Source organism: Scedosporium apiospermum, assembly GCF_000732125.1.
Source record: "Scedosporium apiospermum strain IHEM 14462 chromosome Unknown SEQ_SAPIO_0132, whole genome shotgun sequence".
NCBI classification, from domain to species: domain Eukaryota; kingdom Fungi; phylum Ascomycota; class Sordariomycetes; order Microascales; family Microascaceae; genus Scedosporium; species Scedosporium apiospermum.
In genome coordinates, this window is record NW_015971833.1 from 1,014,004 (window position 1) to 1,030,209 (window position 16,206).

At 50.0% G+C, this 16,206-nt stretch overlaps 3 protein-coding genes across 3 annotated transcripts; 1 reads left to right on the top strand and 2 right to left on the bottom strand.

Moving 5' to 3' along the window:
- Window positions 1-597: 597 nt before the first annotated feature.
- On the top strand, window positions 598-2,446 carry SAPIO_CDS9012 (Uncharacterized protein; the record flags this gene model as incomplete). Its single annotated transcript, XM_016790519.1, has 3 exons — window positions 598-1,044; window positions 1,105-1,668; window positions 1,751-2,446. 3 exons carry the CDS (start codon window positions 598-600, stop codon window positions 2,444-2,446), a joined length of 1,707 nt encoding a protein of 568 aa, XP_016639822.1.
- Window positions 2,447-2,621: 175 nt separating this feature from the next.
- SAPIO_CDS9013 (uncharacterized protein) lies at window positions 2,622-3,616 on the bottom strand (the record flags this gene model as incomplete). The annotated part of the gene is made up of 2 exons (XM_016790520.1): window positions 2,622-2,817; window positions 2,868-3,616. The coding sequence occupies 2 exons, from the start codon at window positions 3,614-3,616 to the stop codon at window positions 2,622-2,624; spliced, it is 945 nt and encodes a 314-aa protein (XP_016639823.1).
- Window positions 3,617-6,066: 2,450 nt separating this feature from the next.
- Window positions 6,067-8,203, bottom strand: SAPIO_CDS9014 (uncharacterized protein; the record flags this gene model as incomplete). Its single annotated transcript, XM_016790521.1, has 2 exons — window positions 6,067-7,609; window positions 7,704-8,203. The coding sequence occupies 2 exons, from the start codon at window positions 8,201-8,203 to the stop codon at window positions 6,067-6,069; spliced, it is 2,043 nt and encodes a 680-aa protein (XP_016639824.1).
- Between the last annotated feature and the right edge of the window lie 8,003 nt (window positions 8,204-16,206).

Genomic DNA, 16,206 nt, shown 5'->3' on the forward strand with positions numbered 1-16,206 from the left:
TGGGAGAAGATGTCAGAAACTTGCTCAATCACCCGGCATGGAGGGGAGATTACCTCCTCGATCTTGTCTGGATTGACCTTGACGGTGGCCACGGAAAAGTATGGCATTGGATTGGTCGACATTTTCCTCCCAGGGACGGCGTTGTGCGGGGTTAGAGCGCTGGGATGGGGATGTGATGTACAGTAGAAAGAGAACTTGGAAGAGAACTTGGATTGCATGGCCTACACATAACGGTCTACTTATACTAACTCTAAAGAGCCGTGTAGACCTAGCTGAGGAGGGACATCAATCTATGTTTCCACGATCTATACGATGTAGTGACTCCCTCCTTACATGTCTATTACGTGTCATTCCTTGCTCAACGGAACAGGGTGTATGGTCCCTGGTTGGATGATTGCCCCGTTGTAGGATTTGAGAATAATTTTCCTGCTTGTGCAATTCGACCAGCTTCTGCTCGTCCCGCCGCACGAATGCTTGTATGCTGGTGCTTCGTTCGCAGGAGCATTGGCCCTCGTAGGGAGTGTTCCTCTCCCTTTAGGAGCTAGCCTAGGCGCAATTTTCCCTGCTCATGAGTGTCTTTCTACTCCTGCATTCGAGATGTTCCCAGCAAACGTGATGGTTGTTCTTTTCTGCGCGCTCTTGCTTCTCTCTCTTATTTTACGATGGCTTCTACTACCCAAACCCATACCCGGAATCCCCTTCAACCGACAGTCTGCGAACCGAATTACCGGCGACAATCCAGACCTCAAAAAGGCGGGACGCATGCGCTCATGGCTCCGCGACCAGTTCACGATCCACAACTCACCCATCGTCCAGGTGTTCGTCGCCCCGTTTGGCAAACCCTGGGTGCTCGTAAGCGACTTCACGGAAGCCTACGACATCATGACGCGTCGCACGAAAGAGTTCGATCGCAGTAGCTTGACGACGGATAGTTTCGGTGGCGTAATGCCATCGAGTCATATCAATATGAAGTCGGCGGATCCTCAATTTCGGCATAATAAGCAGTTGGTGAGGGATCTCATGACGCCTGTTTTTCTAAACGAGGTTAGTGGTTTCCGGAGTGTTTTCTGCAGGGATTCAGACTCATAAATATGATCTATGTAGGTGTCCGCTCCCAAAGTTTACGAGCACCTGGTTTCGCTTGTGGAGCTGTGGTCCCTGAAGACTAGATACGCAGATGGGGCGCCATTTAGAGCTGATTTGGACGTGTTCATGGTTGCGCTGGATATTACAATGGCCCTCGTGTTGGGTTTTCCACGAGAAAAATCCATGGTCACGAAACAAATCGCCGATATAAAGATCCACAGCCAACAGACTAGCAGCCACCAACAAGGTGGGACGTTCTCGTTCTCGAGCTTGCCGCTGGATCCAGAACTAGATGCCTGTGTCTACCTAATCAATAGTATCGGCATCGCATTTCAGTCGCCGCTTCCGAGCGTTACTAATTGGCTATATCTTCACAAACCTCGCTCTAGACGAGCGCTGAGCCTTAAAAGGAGACTGATTGAGGAGAGCATCCGGCGCGGGCTTGAGAGAACGGAAGGTCAGGACGCAGCAGAGAAAATGAAACCGAGGTGTGCGGTTGATCAAGTACTGCTACGAGAGATTGATGGTGCTAGGAGATGCGGCGTTAAACCCGATTTCCATAAGAGGGCAATCTATGACGAGGTGAGTAGCCGTCTCTGTGGAGGAGTTGAGAGTTCTTTCAAGCCAAAGCGAAGTCGCTAACGGGCTTTTTTATGTTGATTAGCTGTTCGGTTTCATCGTTGGTGGACATGACACGACCTTTACCACCATCGCTTGGTCCGTGAAATACCTGGCACGATATCAGCGCGTGCAATCTCGTCTCCGTGACCATTTGCACGCAGCCCATGCCTCAGCCCGCTCCGGGAAGCGCCTCCCCACTGTCTCTGAAATAACCGAGGCACGGATACCATATCTTGAAGCCGTCACGGAGGAAATATTCCGCCACAGCCATATCGTGCCCGTCGTCTTGCGCGAGGCTCTTGTTGACACGCAAATCCTGGGCTACTCAATTCCCAGAGGCACGCAAGTATTCTTCCTCTCTAATGCACAGAGCTACATGCAACAGGCCTTTGAGATTGACGAGCAACGCCGGTCGGAGAGCGGAAAGCTCAGCAAGGATCGATTCGGGGTTTGGCAGGCCGGAGACGTTGCAGGGTTTTTCCCCGAGCGGTGGCTTGAGAAGAAGGACAAAGGGGAGGTGTTTAATCCAAAGGCGGGCCCAAACCTGCCGTTCGGAGCTGGTCCGCGGGCATGTTTTGGTCGGAGACTGGCGTACCTCGAGATGAGTGTCGTGCTGACGATGCTAGTCTGGAGATTTGAGTTTCAGGAGATGGGAGAGCAACTGAATAACTTTGAAGTAGTGGATCGCGCGACTGAGGTGCCAAGAGATTGCTATGTTAAACTGAGGATGCTTGAGTAATTATGCAGCGGTCCTGCGAGATGGCCTACTTATGTCTCAGGCGGGCGAACAAGGGAGAGACCGTCTTGACGACATGTAGTCCTATTGGTATGACGAAAAGAGATAGATGAATGAACCCAAAATAAAATACTATGTAACCAGCGACACTCTCCCGGCCATGAAAAACCGAGCAAAATCAATCACGCCCCGGGATACTGCTACCGGCCGCTACACTCCACAGGTTGTCGTAGCCTTTCCAATAATCCTTGTTCACTTGAACACCAAAGATCTTGGTCGAGTAATACATGGTCATATATACACCCGTTTTCTTCGTATATGCAAAGGAAACGAATGTATGCGTTCCATTCGTGGTGTTAAAGTTATGATCGGGACTGTAATACTGGGTTAGCAAACGTTAGGACGGAGTCTTCGGACAACTTACAAGGCAGCCCTCAAGTTCTCCTCGTACGTCGCAGCAAAGTCCCTATGGCCCCGTTTTGCAAACCAAGCAGACAGCGACTGGCAGAGCTGCGCATCTGTGACGTTAATCTTCCTCACCGGGATATGAATCTTTGTCCCGGGCTGCGCATGGCCGGCCTTCATCTCTACCGCACAGCCACAGTACGATCCCCTGGGAAACACCTCTGTGTTTTCGAAGTCGCTGCCTTCCAAGCGGAAGAGAATCGGCCATAGTTCAGTCAACGCTTCGAGACCAGCGTCGATGGCCTCTCCAGAAAGTCGGCCGCCGAGAGTATATATGACCTTGGCTTTGGCGAGAGTGTTGACGTCTGTTCGTAAATAGACTTTAATTCGAGAGTCAGGAGAGTCGACACAGTCTATAGCGACCATCTCCACGACCGGGCCACTTCCGGGTACGAATGACTCCAGATAACTGTCCAGTAACTTCATCGGGGCGTCGTAAGTGCCGTATTTACCACTGCACTTTTGCACTGCCCTCGAGACTAGCACTCTCGTCGGGATTCCCGTTTGAATCCATTTCAGAATGGGCATAAAATAGACTTTTGCCATTATCTTCCCGCGAAGTAGATCGAACGCCACCCAGGCCTGCGACAATGGTGTCCCTGGGGGGATTTTAGGGGTTAACGCTTCGGCCGTGCCGCTCGAGAAGAAGAATTCCTCCGCAAAGATTTCGAAATGTTTTAAATCTATACCTGGGACCTCTTGCGCCATTTTTCTCAAGAGAATCTTTGTTTCCTCTTGATTAAACGGGTCCGCTGCAGTCCCGGCCTGGTGCCCGGTTGCTTCGATGGTGAAGCGAACGGTGCGATTGTCACTTAGCTCTTTCCAGTTTATGCTGTGCTCGCATGAGGAGCCGTCAAAAACGGGACAGGGTGCGAATTGTGACTTTTTTCCGGGCCTTGGACACGAACTTAGTGCTGGGACTATGAAGCGACGGTACCAGCGGAGGTAGGCAAAGATGTCTTCGTGGGTGTAGCGGCATGTTGATAATAGGTGACCAAGCGACTCAGCGGTGGCTCGCCACCAAAAATCTTCGTCCTCGTTTGTGAATTTGAGTAATCTTGTCAAGGTGTGGTAGGGAAACCCGACATTTTGCTCGTTCCGCCCTGGTTCTCCGCCTGCTAGGATGGTTGGTCCGTGATGTTCACTCATTCTTTCTTCTTGTCCGAATGAACACTCGAGAGAGGCCGCCACAGAGAAAAGGTGTGCCTACAGAATGTCGGCCCAGAGTTTCTCTAGCCTATATATAGAAAATATTATCCATACGTACGCTGTCCGTAATAGAACATGGTCCCTGAGATGAACTGACCCACCAGCTATGGTCTATTTGCCAGTACAGGTCTATTTTAATGAGCCACATGAGGGATGCTACATGTAGTCTTCTTACCATCTGGTGGTACCCCCTCATCAGGTATGCTCTACATGTACGAGGTCGGATTAAATAAACTGGACAGGGCCTTGGCCTCACTCAATTTATAGAAGGCATATGGCTATTGAGGACGGTTATCATGCCCTTGGGGAATAAATGCCGAGCTGCACCGACTGCACTGCAACGCCACCTTGCCTGTCCTATAAACGGCATGAAAACGCTCACGCGTAACATTCTCATTCTAAATAGATCGTAATATGCTCAATCAATGCATCATTGCCATCTTGTATTGGGGTATGTTGCTCAAGGTTGTCCCCCTCAAGAATACATGTACCTGTAGCGCGTCTACAAGGTCACATTTCCAGGCGAACCCAGAAATTAGAGCCTGGGGCTCGCCAAGCGTTCCTGTAGCAGGATAGGATTACGGAGAGGTTAGGGATGCTGTCGGTGCCGTCAAGACGCGCCTTCATTTGGGGGGATTGAGCAAGTTGAGCTTACTTTTCTCGATATTAGTCACGTCAATTCAGTCCCCATGTTGAGAGCGGGTTGTAGTAACCCCCTGTGCGAAATTTGATTGATGGGTTCTCTGAGTGAGATATGAGAGGGCATTTTAATTTCTTCATCGACTCTTGCCAGGTCTGGCTCCACTAGGCGAGGTTCTCACATTTGACGCGCGATGCCGCCCTCGGAATCTATTAGAACGGAAAGAAAGAAAAACTTAAACCCTACCCCGCTCACTTCAGCTTCCGCTCTCTGATCGGGTTTCTCTCGCTATTCGACACCAAAAAGCACATCAAATTCCTTTGGAAAAAGCCATCCACGATGGTCAAACTCGCGGCCTCCCTCACTCATTTTGCGCGCCCTCGACCTTGTCGCTCTTCCCCCCAGACGCCTCGAGAGCTATGATCGCGACGACACATCGGTAGCCGTCGGTGCTATCGTCCCTGCCACTCCAGCCTCGACGAGCTCCGCCCATGGCCTCCGTGAGGAGCCATCCGTCACTTCGACAGGCGGGTTTGCCGGACCTACCGGCCATGGCCGTGACCACGGTCACCACCACAACCACGAAATCACAGCCTTGCCCCGACAGCATCCAACCCCGCGGTTGTTGCTACCGGAGCTAGCATCACGAGCCTTACTTGGACTTTTGTAGTTGCGCTCGTTGCGTGCGTCAGATACTTGGCTTGATTGATGGGTTTGGCCTTAGGTGGACACTTGGGAGGAAAGACTGGTTGCGCTGAAAGTGTAGCGCCTGTGCTAATACTCGGTCGGATAATACGTGAATGGTTGGATCCCGCGGGATCATCTCGATGTGAGCATATTTGTGTCGGAGTACGTGAGGTGGACGCTGGCTTTGATTGGGGTGGTGAGCAGAGAGCATGTTCACAGCTACCATGGCGCACAAGTCTACGTTGCTATTGTCAGAGAGGCTTCCTTGGGGAAGGCGGCTAGTCTAGCAAAACGAATCCAACCTCAATTCCCAGTCTACTTTACTCAGTCCGTCCTCGTCAAGGACCAGTTGGTGAATGAACCTGCATCTAGACGGTTGACATGGGATCACTATGTGCTCGACCGCGCCCTGTCGAGCTGATGTTTGGAGAAGATGACTCGTTCCTCCTTGGCCACACAGCACATCCTAAGCGAAGCAGTACTTCGGTGCACGAAGGGCTCAAATAGTTGTGTTACTCGTTACTTAGCGACGGCTGATACAGTTTCCACTCCAACACAATTTGACAAAAGAGGCAGCATCTTAAAAAGACCAAGAGGAAGAACCTTGCATCTGCCTCCTCCCTCACCAAGAAAAGGCATCAACCTCCAGCTCGAACACCATCTTCTCGTGCCTTCCAAGTCTCGACACGAGAGCACGTACATCATCACAAAGCCCACCCGGTCCACAAACCACCACTCCAACCCTCTCATACCCCGTCGCAACTTCTTGTCTGAGCAGTGCCTCTACATTTAACCTGTCGCCGATTCGAATCTCCCTGTCCGCGATACTCTCAAGAACTGGACTCAAGTCTTCGACGATTGCTTGAGCAGTCTCGTTCACGCTCCACGCAAGCTTTACATTTCTATGGGACGGAACGAAGGCTAAGAGCCCTGTGATACCGATGCCACCGCCGATGAGTAGCACACGGTCGCAGTCCAGGATGGCATCGGGACGGTTGTTGAGATAGGGTCCATCGAGAAGGACTGGGAGGCTGGCGGCTTTGCGTAGAGAGCGGGTCATGCCTGTGGATTTGCGGATGTAGAGGGTAATCCCATCGTTGGTGATTAAACTGCCCATGGGACGAACCTCGGAAGCCTTGATTGCGGTCTCGTGCTCGTGTTTATCGGACGAACGGACCGGTGAGTTGCTCAGGGAAGTTGTTTTGTAAGAGCGTAGAAGGCCTGTGGAGTTTGTAGAAAATGGATGGTTTTCCCACGGACGAAGGCGATTCACCGTCGGGAAGTAGATGTATCCGTGGTATCCGGGTTTGCCACTGAACCGAGCTCCTACGATGTCGACGCGGACGTGGTTCGGGCCAACTTCTATTACGGTGGCCCTGCACACGCCGTTCTTTACCATGCGGAGGATTCTGAGGAGCCGTTCGAAGCCCCAAACAGCAGCAGAAGCGTAGAGCCAATATTCGTGATCGCCGCCGTAGCCGAATCGGAGAATCAAGTGGTACCAGCTTCCGACGACGACAAATACGGCCATGATGATATGGGTGATGAGAAATACCTCGTAGCTTAAGCGGCGGAACCAGAGGAGCGCAAAAACGAGCATAGCGCTGACGAAAACAGTCCCTACGATTCCCCACTGCCAATAGGGTAGGTCTTTATCTGTCGAATAAGTCCCCGTTTGGATTCGTGCTGCGAGGAGGAAGACGGAGTGGAGGATAGTATGTAGAGCAAAGAGACGGGCAATCCAACGGTGGAGGAGCAGGTAAGTCGAGTGAGACCAGTTCGTCAGCCAGAGGAGGATGTTATTTCGCCCGGAAAAGAGAATCGTCAACGGTAGGAGCGCAAAGGCAAACTCTCCGGTGCGGTATCCGGCGTATGCCAAGATCTCGCCCCGGTGATTGTATCCCCATGGGTGGGGTTGGGCGGATTCGTAGCCGACGAAGGAGAGCACGAGGTTCAGGATGAAGAACCCGACAATGTACATGGCCTGTCCCATGGTGGGTGGGTTTCCTAGGAGCCAAGGCAGTGGCCGTACATGATACCGGCCAATGATGGAGGGCCATACCAGGTAGGGATTGACAAGGTCGACGAAGCCGGACACGAAGGGAAGACGGGAAAGAAGTGTGATGGCAATGGGAGTGGCGAAACCGACGAGCACAATGATAAGTCTAGGATCGAGGGGCGTCAGCATATGGTAAAGGGTAGGTCAAAACCACATATCATGGAGTATGGGGGGGGAGAAAGAGAGGGAGCGATCCATACGCATATCGGTACATGAGAACAGAGCCGCCATCCAGGACGGGGATAAATTTATTATAAATATCCCAGGACTCCTGCGAAACCAGCATAGTGGAATTGAGCGTGTTTCCAGCCTTATAGGTAACATTCGGGGGCGTAGTGACTTGTTCCAGAGCCGAATGGTAGTCCCACTTAGCCTGGACAGTAGGATCACCACTGGCTTGGGCGGCCCAATATCGTTCCAATTGCCAGATTGGCACGTCAGGACACCTGGAAGCGATGCAATAGGCCAATGTGGTTAGAAAAGCCGCGTCGCTTCCACGGCAGTCTGGAGACGTCATATCGGTATGACTTGAACCATGAGAATGGTCCATTGGCGGAGTGCAAGCGAGCTGGGAGGAGGAGATGACACTACGACAGGCATAGGCACAGACGGGCTCCTGAATCGTGCCGCCCATGCCGGCGAAGGCACCGGCGGCTACGCCGGATAGGTATGAGAGAACAAAAGCCGAAGAGGGACGCATTGCGACTCACTTCGAAGAGGACAGGTTTGGTGATGACATAGAGGAGAAGGGGGGGACGAGACCCGAGTCTTCCATTTGGACACTCATTTATTGTTAAATACCCTGAAATACCCTGACTTCGCTTTCCTTGCTCCAAGGGTAGGAGTGGGAAGGTGTGGTGGGAGTTCTGCGATGTGGCATATTTATTTGCTCAGGGCGTCCAATGAGGGCCGGTGTTTTGTAAAACTTGCGGAAACTTGCTCATATAAAACCACTTCGGGAAGAGGGGGAGCAAGGGGGGGATTAATTGTCCTTCGTCCACCTGTGTACGAAGTGTGTTGGAACCGTTCCCCGCGGACTTCACTGGCTCGATTTAGCCTCGCTTCCGGACCCCAGACCCCCGGACCCCGGAACCATGGGTTCTGGCGGCGATACCCCCACACCGAAACCCAAGCTTAATATTGAAAAAAAAAAAAAAAAAAAAAAAAAAAAAAAAGATAGATACAATATTACCAAATACAATGCCAACTATTAATCGACAGAATTGTGACGTGGGGTCCTTGAAATGTTACCCCAATCCCTGTTACTTGTATGCAGATTTCCGCATTGTGAAACAGTACATCTAAGCCTAACGTACGGAAACTTGCGCGATGATGATACGCAACCTAAGGTAGTACAGCCTCCTCTTCCTCGCAAACAGCAGTGGATAGCTGCGGAACTGGGTTGCCTGGCTTACTCTCGTTTAACTGAGCGGTGGGATATCTTTTAGGTACGAAGCAGGCTGCTAGACCCATCTAACATATTAGACTTTATATACTTCATGTTCTATTTTACATATCCAGTGTACGTGTAACCCAGTGTGTAGAGGTTCAAACCCTACCCCCGCACTTTCTCTTGATATCCATGCCGCAAGGATCAAGGATGGATGCTATTCACTCCTAATTCACTCCGACAGCCTTCAGATGACGACGTGAACATTACACCCTTAGCCACCGACCCCGAGGGTTTACCCTAGAGATAATCGGTAGACTATTTGGGCTCTGCTGACACTGAAGTGGGCGTCCGTCGTGACTATAATACCGAAGATGGCATGGATAGTCGCACCTACATACCCCCGCCCTAAGACGTAGGTTGCTCCCAAAAACGCCTGCTGTTGGGTAACGAAATCGGATTCTCCCACTTCCTTGTAGTATCACCTGAAAACCGCTCCTTGGAGCTGGCCAACACAGGATACCGGACCTGGATATATTGGACTGAGGATAGGCTCAAGTTAGGTAGGAGATAGTTTGGTCCTCAGATAGCGACGGGCGTACCTTTCTTGATCCTCACATACAGATGGTGTAGCGACTTTCACCAGCCGTAGATCTTGCTCCGGAAAGCCAACGCTTCCTCACGAGTCACCGGTGGCACGGATTCCAGAACAAGACTCCAGAACTCTTGACTAATTAACCTTTCTATGGCTAAAATGTCCGCCTAAGGAGACCACAGAAACAGCTCATATGCGGACTCATATCGGTGTCGGTGGCATGAAAAAGTCGAGAAATTCCAGCCCTTGGTACTTGATGTAAGGGGATTTTGCAACATTCCTCCATAATGAAGAGAAGCTAGCCGCGGAGGAGACATCTGTCCTTCGAGAATTCGCCGAGAATAGACAAGAACAACGATTTCTATCATGGAAGCAGAAGATGGTAGATCCGGTCATGTCAAGGCCAAACAAATTGCATCTACTCCAGCCCAAAACGATCCAATCGAACGAGATTTGCAACGTCTTTACTTCAACCTTCTTTGGCTAACTGCTTATATATCCATACATTGAGTTGTTAACCTGATGCCTACTTCTAGGATTACATGCGCTCGGGGCTTCGTCCATGGACTTCTGTGCGTCGATTTTTGAGAGTACGGTACACCAGGTTCCGGAACTCGTACATTAGCAATATATTTAATGCTAAGCGTATTCTTCTAGGTACTGCGCAGTATTACCAGCTGCTTCATACCAATACCATCAGCTATTTTGAATAGGGCCGCACATATGATCGCAGCAACGCTGTAAGGGGAGTACCACTTCGTGAAACATATCAAGTCTCCAAGAATCGGGTATAGAGTACCGGTTCCCTTCAAAGCACCATTCGACAGCCCTCATGTAATCCTCTCCTGCCTCCTCTTCTACGTGAGAGCGCCATGACTTTGCAACTAGAAAGTCAGAAAGGGTGTCAAATAGTCTGCTTTGTTGGCTGTCAAGTTCTCCTCGAAGGTTGTTCTTTCTGGCCCACTCATCAAGGACCATGTCGAAACAGAGCTCCAATAACAAGATCCCCAGACAGCCCAGCGGTTTGGAGAACTAGTGTGGGGTTCTATCCCTTGGAGATTCACTATCCTGCGCACCACGACCTGACATTGGGATCAAGTCCTTCTTGATGTACGGCCGATCAAGAACGAGGCTTTGGGGATCATCCGCATCAGGCACGAATACAATATCTCTTTTGCAGAAGGTGAAGGATTCGGGCATCCACGGAGAGTCCAGAAGCTGTAGCACAGAGGATGCGAGGGCCAAAGAGATTTTGTAACGCTTCACGCGCTTAAGTCGTGGTTCGTTACTCTGACTGAGGAGATAATCAAGAGTAGCGGGGGAAACCGGTCCACCACCATAACATTTGGATGTGTAGACAAGAAACTTGTGATCATCCTCAGAAATGTACCCATGACAATGTTCTGCACAACCATGGAGTTGTTTGAGAACGGTACAGAGACTAGAAACAGGCTCAAATTTGCCCTGGGGGATAATGTTTGGCGCCGTCACCGTAATTGATGGCAGGCGAGGACTAGTATGATGTCAGTTGGAGCCTGTAACTCTTTCGAATGATATTGACAGACCTGAGAAATGATACAATAATATGAACTTGTCGAAGTTGTTTTTCCTCTCCGGGGAGGAAAGAAAAGAAAAGAAATAACCATGATCATGGCCTATGGCAAGGAATAATGTTCTTCCGCCCCCATCCTTGCAGTCCCTTGAGGGAACGTCACTACTTCCACTGCTGTCACCTTTTTCCCTGTCATAATACTTCTTTCTAAAAATATCTCTAAGAAAAAGAAAATTGTTTATGGAGATGTTCGTGAAGAATTTCCTTATTTAGCCACGGCAAGTTTCGAGTTCCTAGGAATATATTAATAGGTCAGTAAAATCTATATATTTTTATCAATTCATCTTGCCCGCTGCCAACTCCGAGCGAACGCTATCACTAAACCGACTGCCCTTTAAAAAATAACTAATAGACCTCCAACACAGCCCTTATTCCTATTCAATACATATATTATTAATTACACACCTTGAGACAATTCGCCATCCCAAGAATCACGTCGGCCGCTGCCTTGATTTCATGCCCGATATGCAGCAGGCAGGCGTTCAACCTCCTCGCCCCATGCAGAACCACCCTGCCCCTCCGTCTCCCTTATTCTTTCGTGACCCTTCTTCCCACCTAGCCTTTTCATTCTAAAGGGCACTCCTTGTCTTTCCGTCTCTTTTAGTGACCCATCGTGTGTGTCAGAATCGTTGTCTGGAAGGGGACCCTCGCGGCGTCGTGCGCGCAAGTTGAAACAGAAGCATACGGCAAGGGCGGCGAAGACGAAGGAAGCAGCGCAGACGCCGATCACGATGCCAGTTATTTGGCGGCCATTAAGGCCTTTGTTGTCGGATTCGCGTGGTGAAAGCTAGAGGGTCGAGATTAGATGTTGATATGGAACTAGGATTTCGGCCCCGTCTTGGCGTGAGACCGAGGAAGAAAAACCCACCATGTTGACCGACTAAGTCGCAGGCTAGCATGGGTTGACGGTACTTGTCGTGTCGGGTATAAAAATCCACTATGATGATGATTGAATTAAAACCACGAGGATAAGAAGGAGGGAAAGGGGAAAAATAAATAACGGCTTCGGATTCACATAAGTTTCCGTTGCACAGCCTCCGCATTGGATGAACAATTTGAAAGGTACGCTACCCACAATAATACCCCACACCCGTTAGGATGTGTGCGACATAAAACCGACGCGACACAAGCCATCCTGGTATTCCGACCCCTATTATTTCCCCATTACGAAGCAAATATTTACCAGTTTCCCCAATTACCAGGCACTGTCCCTTGCATTTACGGAGTGCACTACGTACTAGTACTCCGTAGAGATTTGCCCAAGCCGGGAATCCATGTAGCCCTCACTCCCCTGGTTATTACAAAATAAACCTGGCCAGAAGACGCCTTGTTGCAATCAATGTACCGAGGTATCATCGCACCCCGCGATCAGTGGCCACCAGGCTTCGGCCTGACGAGCCTTGGGATGAGATGCTACGGCTGGTGGGAAAAGCCCTGCATTCAAAGCCACACGAAAACATCTGAGTTAGTCGACCCCGACATCGCCAGCCACATCAACCCTTGAATTGTATCAGTAGTAATCTCCGACAGGTAAACATTGGGGGGCGGGGCAGGAAAAGAAAAGGTCAAGAGACAATTTCGAGGGTATGTATATATGCCTCGTGCTATAGTTTAACCTATTTCTAGACAGATCTTGACAATTGGTCTCCGTGAGACAATTATGAACAGTCTTTTGTTGCAACGGTAAATTCGCATTGAGGGGTGTGAACTGAGACCAAGGCCAGTGAGCCTTTCATTGTAGCAGTTTGACCCCCATTACGAAGTAATTAAATGTGTTATCTGGTAACATTTTTTAATTTCTCTCCACGTCATGTATGGGCGCAACAGTTTGCGGGTAGTGATTCGTGAATGTCATTGATCCGAGCTTAGGATAGAACTAGGGCATCATGGACCAACTGACGAGCGATTCCTGCATATTGCATAGCAGGATCCTGGGCGTTTAATAATTCATCCCGATTGGCGTTTATGAATGGATGGAGGCCCCGCTCAAGCAAGGCTCTTTCCTCGAGTCCTAAATTTTTTTGGAAACGCTCCAGTGGTGCTCTGATTTGGGGTGTCTTTTTTGCTAGCAGCTAATATTCGTTTCTGTCCCTCATCGGATCGCCCTACGATGACGCCGGATTGGCCGTAACTGATGGATCAAGTAAGTTGACAGATACATTCACGCGTCGCCCAGCCGCAACAATATTGACCCCACTCCACGAGAATAGCTACGATGGACATCTCTTGCCGACTTTCTGTCTCGCTTGAAAAGTGAAGGTCGTTCTGTACTTCGTCGTCGTGTTTCTAGACCTAGAGCCGACCAAGCAACCTTAGATGTATTAGACGAGGTGAAGGGTCCTCTGGGACTGACGACAATTCACAACCCGATACCGCCGCTTACCGCCATCGCCGACATCGTGTTCATCCATGGTCTTGGTGGTGGCAGTCGAAAGTCATGGTCTTACTCTCCAGATCTATCTCACTTCTGGCCCCAGCAATGGCTTCCTCAGGATGAAGGGTTTCAAGATGTTCGTATCCACGTCTTTGGCTACGACGCCGACTGGAGCGAACGGCGACAGACTCCTCTCACAATTCACGACTTTTCGACGTCACTTCTTAACGCCTTGAAAAATGATCCTTCTATTCGACTCGGTGGTACACAAATAGTCCTTGTTTGCCACAGCATGGGTGGTTGTATTGCCAAAAAGGCGTATCTTTCAGCATGCAAGGACCCTACGTGTCATCGACTTGCCAAACGTATCCACTCAATCTTCTTCCTCGGCACTCCGCATCACGGATCCAATCTAGCTGCGATGCTTAATACCATTCTCACTACTTCCGGAATCAAAAAGTCGTACGTTGGAGACCTCGAACAAACCTCTCAGGCCCTAGTTTCAATCAATGACGATTTTCGTCACGTTGCGCCAGCACTTCGTCTTTGGTCGTTCTACGAGACCCTCCCTGTAAGGGCAAGATTCATCCGCAAAATGGTGGTGGACAAGCATTCGGCAACATTGGGATATGCGAATGAAGAAGTAGCGCCAATGCATGCGGACCATCGTCATGTATGCAAGTTCGACACTCCGAAGGATCCTAATTATCGAATGCTTCGCAATAGCCTCAACACAGCCATCGACCTGATCAGGAATACCCCCTCGAGCCCCTCCAGACCCGAATCACTTGTGCCAAGGCCAATCGCCCAACCCAATCAACTCGCGCGTTTGAGGTCTTTTCTCGATATCCATAATACTTTTGATGCAGATTTTGCCACTCTCCAGAATTTGAGAGAACCCGGGTCAGGTACCTGGTTCTTCGACTCGAAGCGCTTCGGCGTTTGGAAGACTGGCTCTCCACAACATATACTCTGGCTCACCGGCTTACCAGGCTCAGGGAAGTCGGTCCTAAGTTGTCACGTTGTCGAGAAATCAAGGTCTCCCATTGACCACTGCAGCTACTTCTTCTACAAGAATTTGGTAGATGGAAAATCCCATCTTCACGACAGTTTCCGGTCCCTAGCCTTCCAGATGGCCGCTCAGGATCAAGAGATAATGGACAAATTGCTCCAATTAGAAATAGAAGGCGTGGTAATCGATAATACGGATGATTTGAGCCTATGGAGAAAACTGTTCGTCGGTTGTATTTTCAAGGCACCTTCAGTATCTCACCATATCTGGGTTCTTGATGGGGTCGACGAATGCGCAAACTTTAGTGCCCTGTTCACGAAGAAGTTTCTGTCTACATTGCCAATGGATCTTCGGGTATTTGCTGCGAGCCGCAATCTAGATATCATTGATCGCGGCCTGACATCTCTTGGACCACGGGTTGACAGACACATGTTATCTGAATCGGATACTTTCGATGACATGCGATTGTTCTTATCTAAGAAACTGACGGAATTGGATCGCTTGGACCGTGGCGAGGATAGGGAAGCAATGTGCGAGAAGATCCTTCGAAAGGCCAATGGCTCATTCCTATGGCTGCGTCTTGTCTTGCAGGAATTTGAACATGCCTGGACTGAAGAGGCTATGAACGAAGTGCTTAACGAAGTCCCGGCTGGCCTTCATGATATGTACTCGCGTATGGTGCATTCGATCGAAGGAGACGCACGTAGGCTGGCTCTCGCGCGTTCTATTCTTCTTTGGACTGCCGTGGCTTCTCGCCCCCTTTCGCTAGACGAGTTATGTTGTGCCGTAAAGCTCGATTTGAACCAGACTTTGCACAGTTCAGACAAGGCTATTCCTAGCTTGTGCGGACAGCTTGTGTTCGTCGACCAGGACAACAAAGTACATCTAATTCACGAAACTACCCGAGAATTCCTCGTTTCCGACTGCCCATCCCCTAACCTCGCTATTGACGAAGCGTCCGCGCATGCCCATCTCTGTTTACGGCTACTGCGGTATCTTTGCAAAGACTGGGCTAATGCAATCCGAGAACGGCATCAAGGCCCTACCAAGTCCAAAGGGTTTGTTAAGGCTCAGATTGCTACTGACCAGTTTGACAAATCTCTCGTTGACTACGCATGTACCTTCTTCTCGGATCATTTATATAAGTCCTCTTCAACAGATAACGACTTAACCGACGAACTCTGTACCTTCTTCCGCGGGAATCATGTACTGGATTGGATCGATTACGTCGCCAAAAGTCGCGACTTAAGCATAATCACAAGAACCGCCATGAATTTACGTGGTCATTTGGCTCGTCGAGCAGAACACACAGAGCCCACGGACACCGCCCCCCATCTTATAGATTCCTGGGTAACCGATCTAATCCGTGTTACGGCAAAATTCCGTTCCCAGCTCTTGACTTGCCCATCATCAATCCACTCAATGATCCCGGCGCTCTGCCCCCCAGATTCGATGATATCGAGAGCCATGCCATCAACTTCCCGCCCATTTACTCTCGTTGTGAAAGGAATGCCCTCTGGGACTTGGGATGATTGTCTTTCAAGGATAGACATTCAAAAAGAACCAGCAACCGCTCTTTGCCACGGCAATCGCTACTTTGCTATTGGGTCATCTACTGGCCAAATATGGCTGTACGATAGCGACACTATCCAAAATAGATCTACCATGGCCCATGGCGAGAGAATCAGTTTCCTTCTTTTCAGCCCTGATGATCGGTATC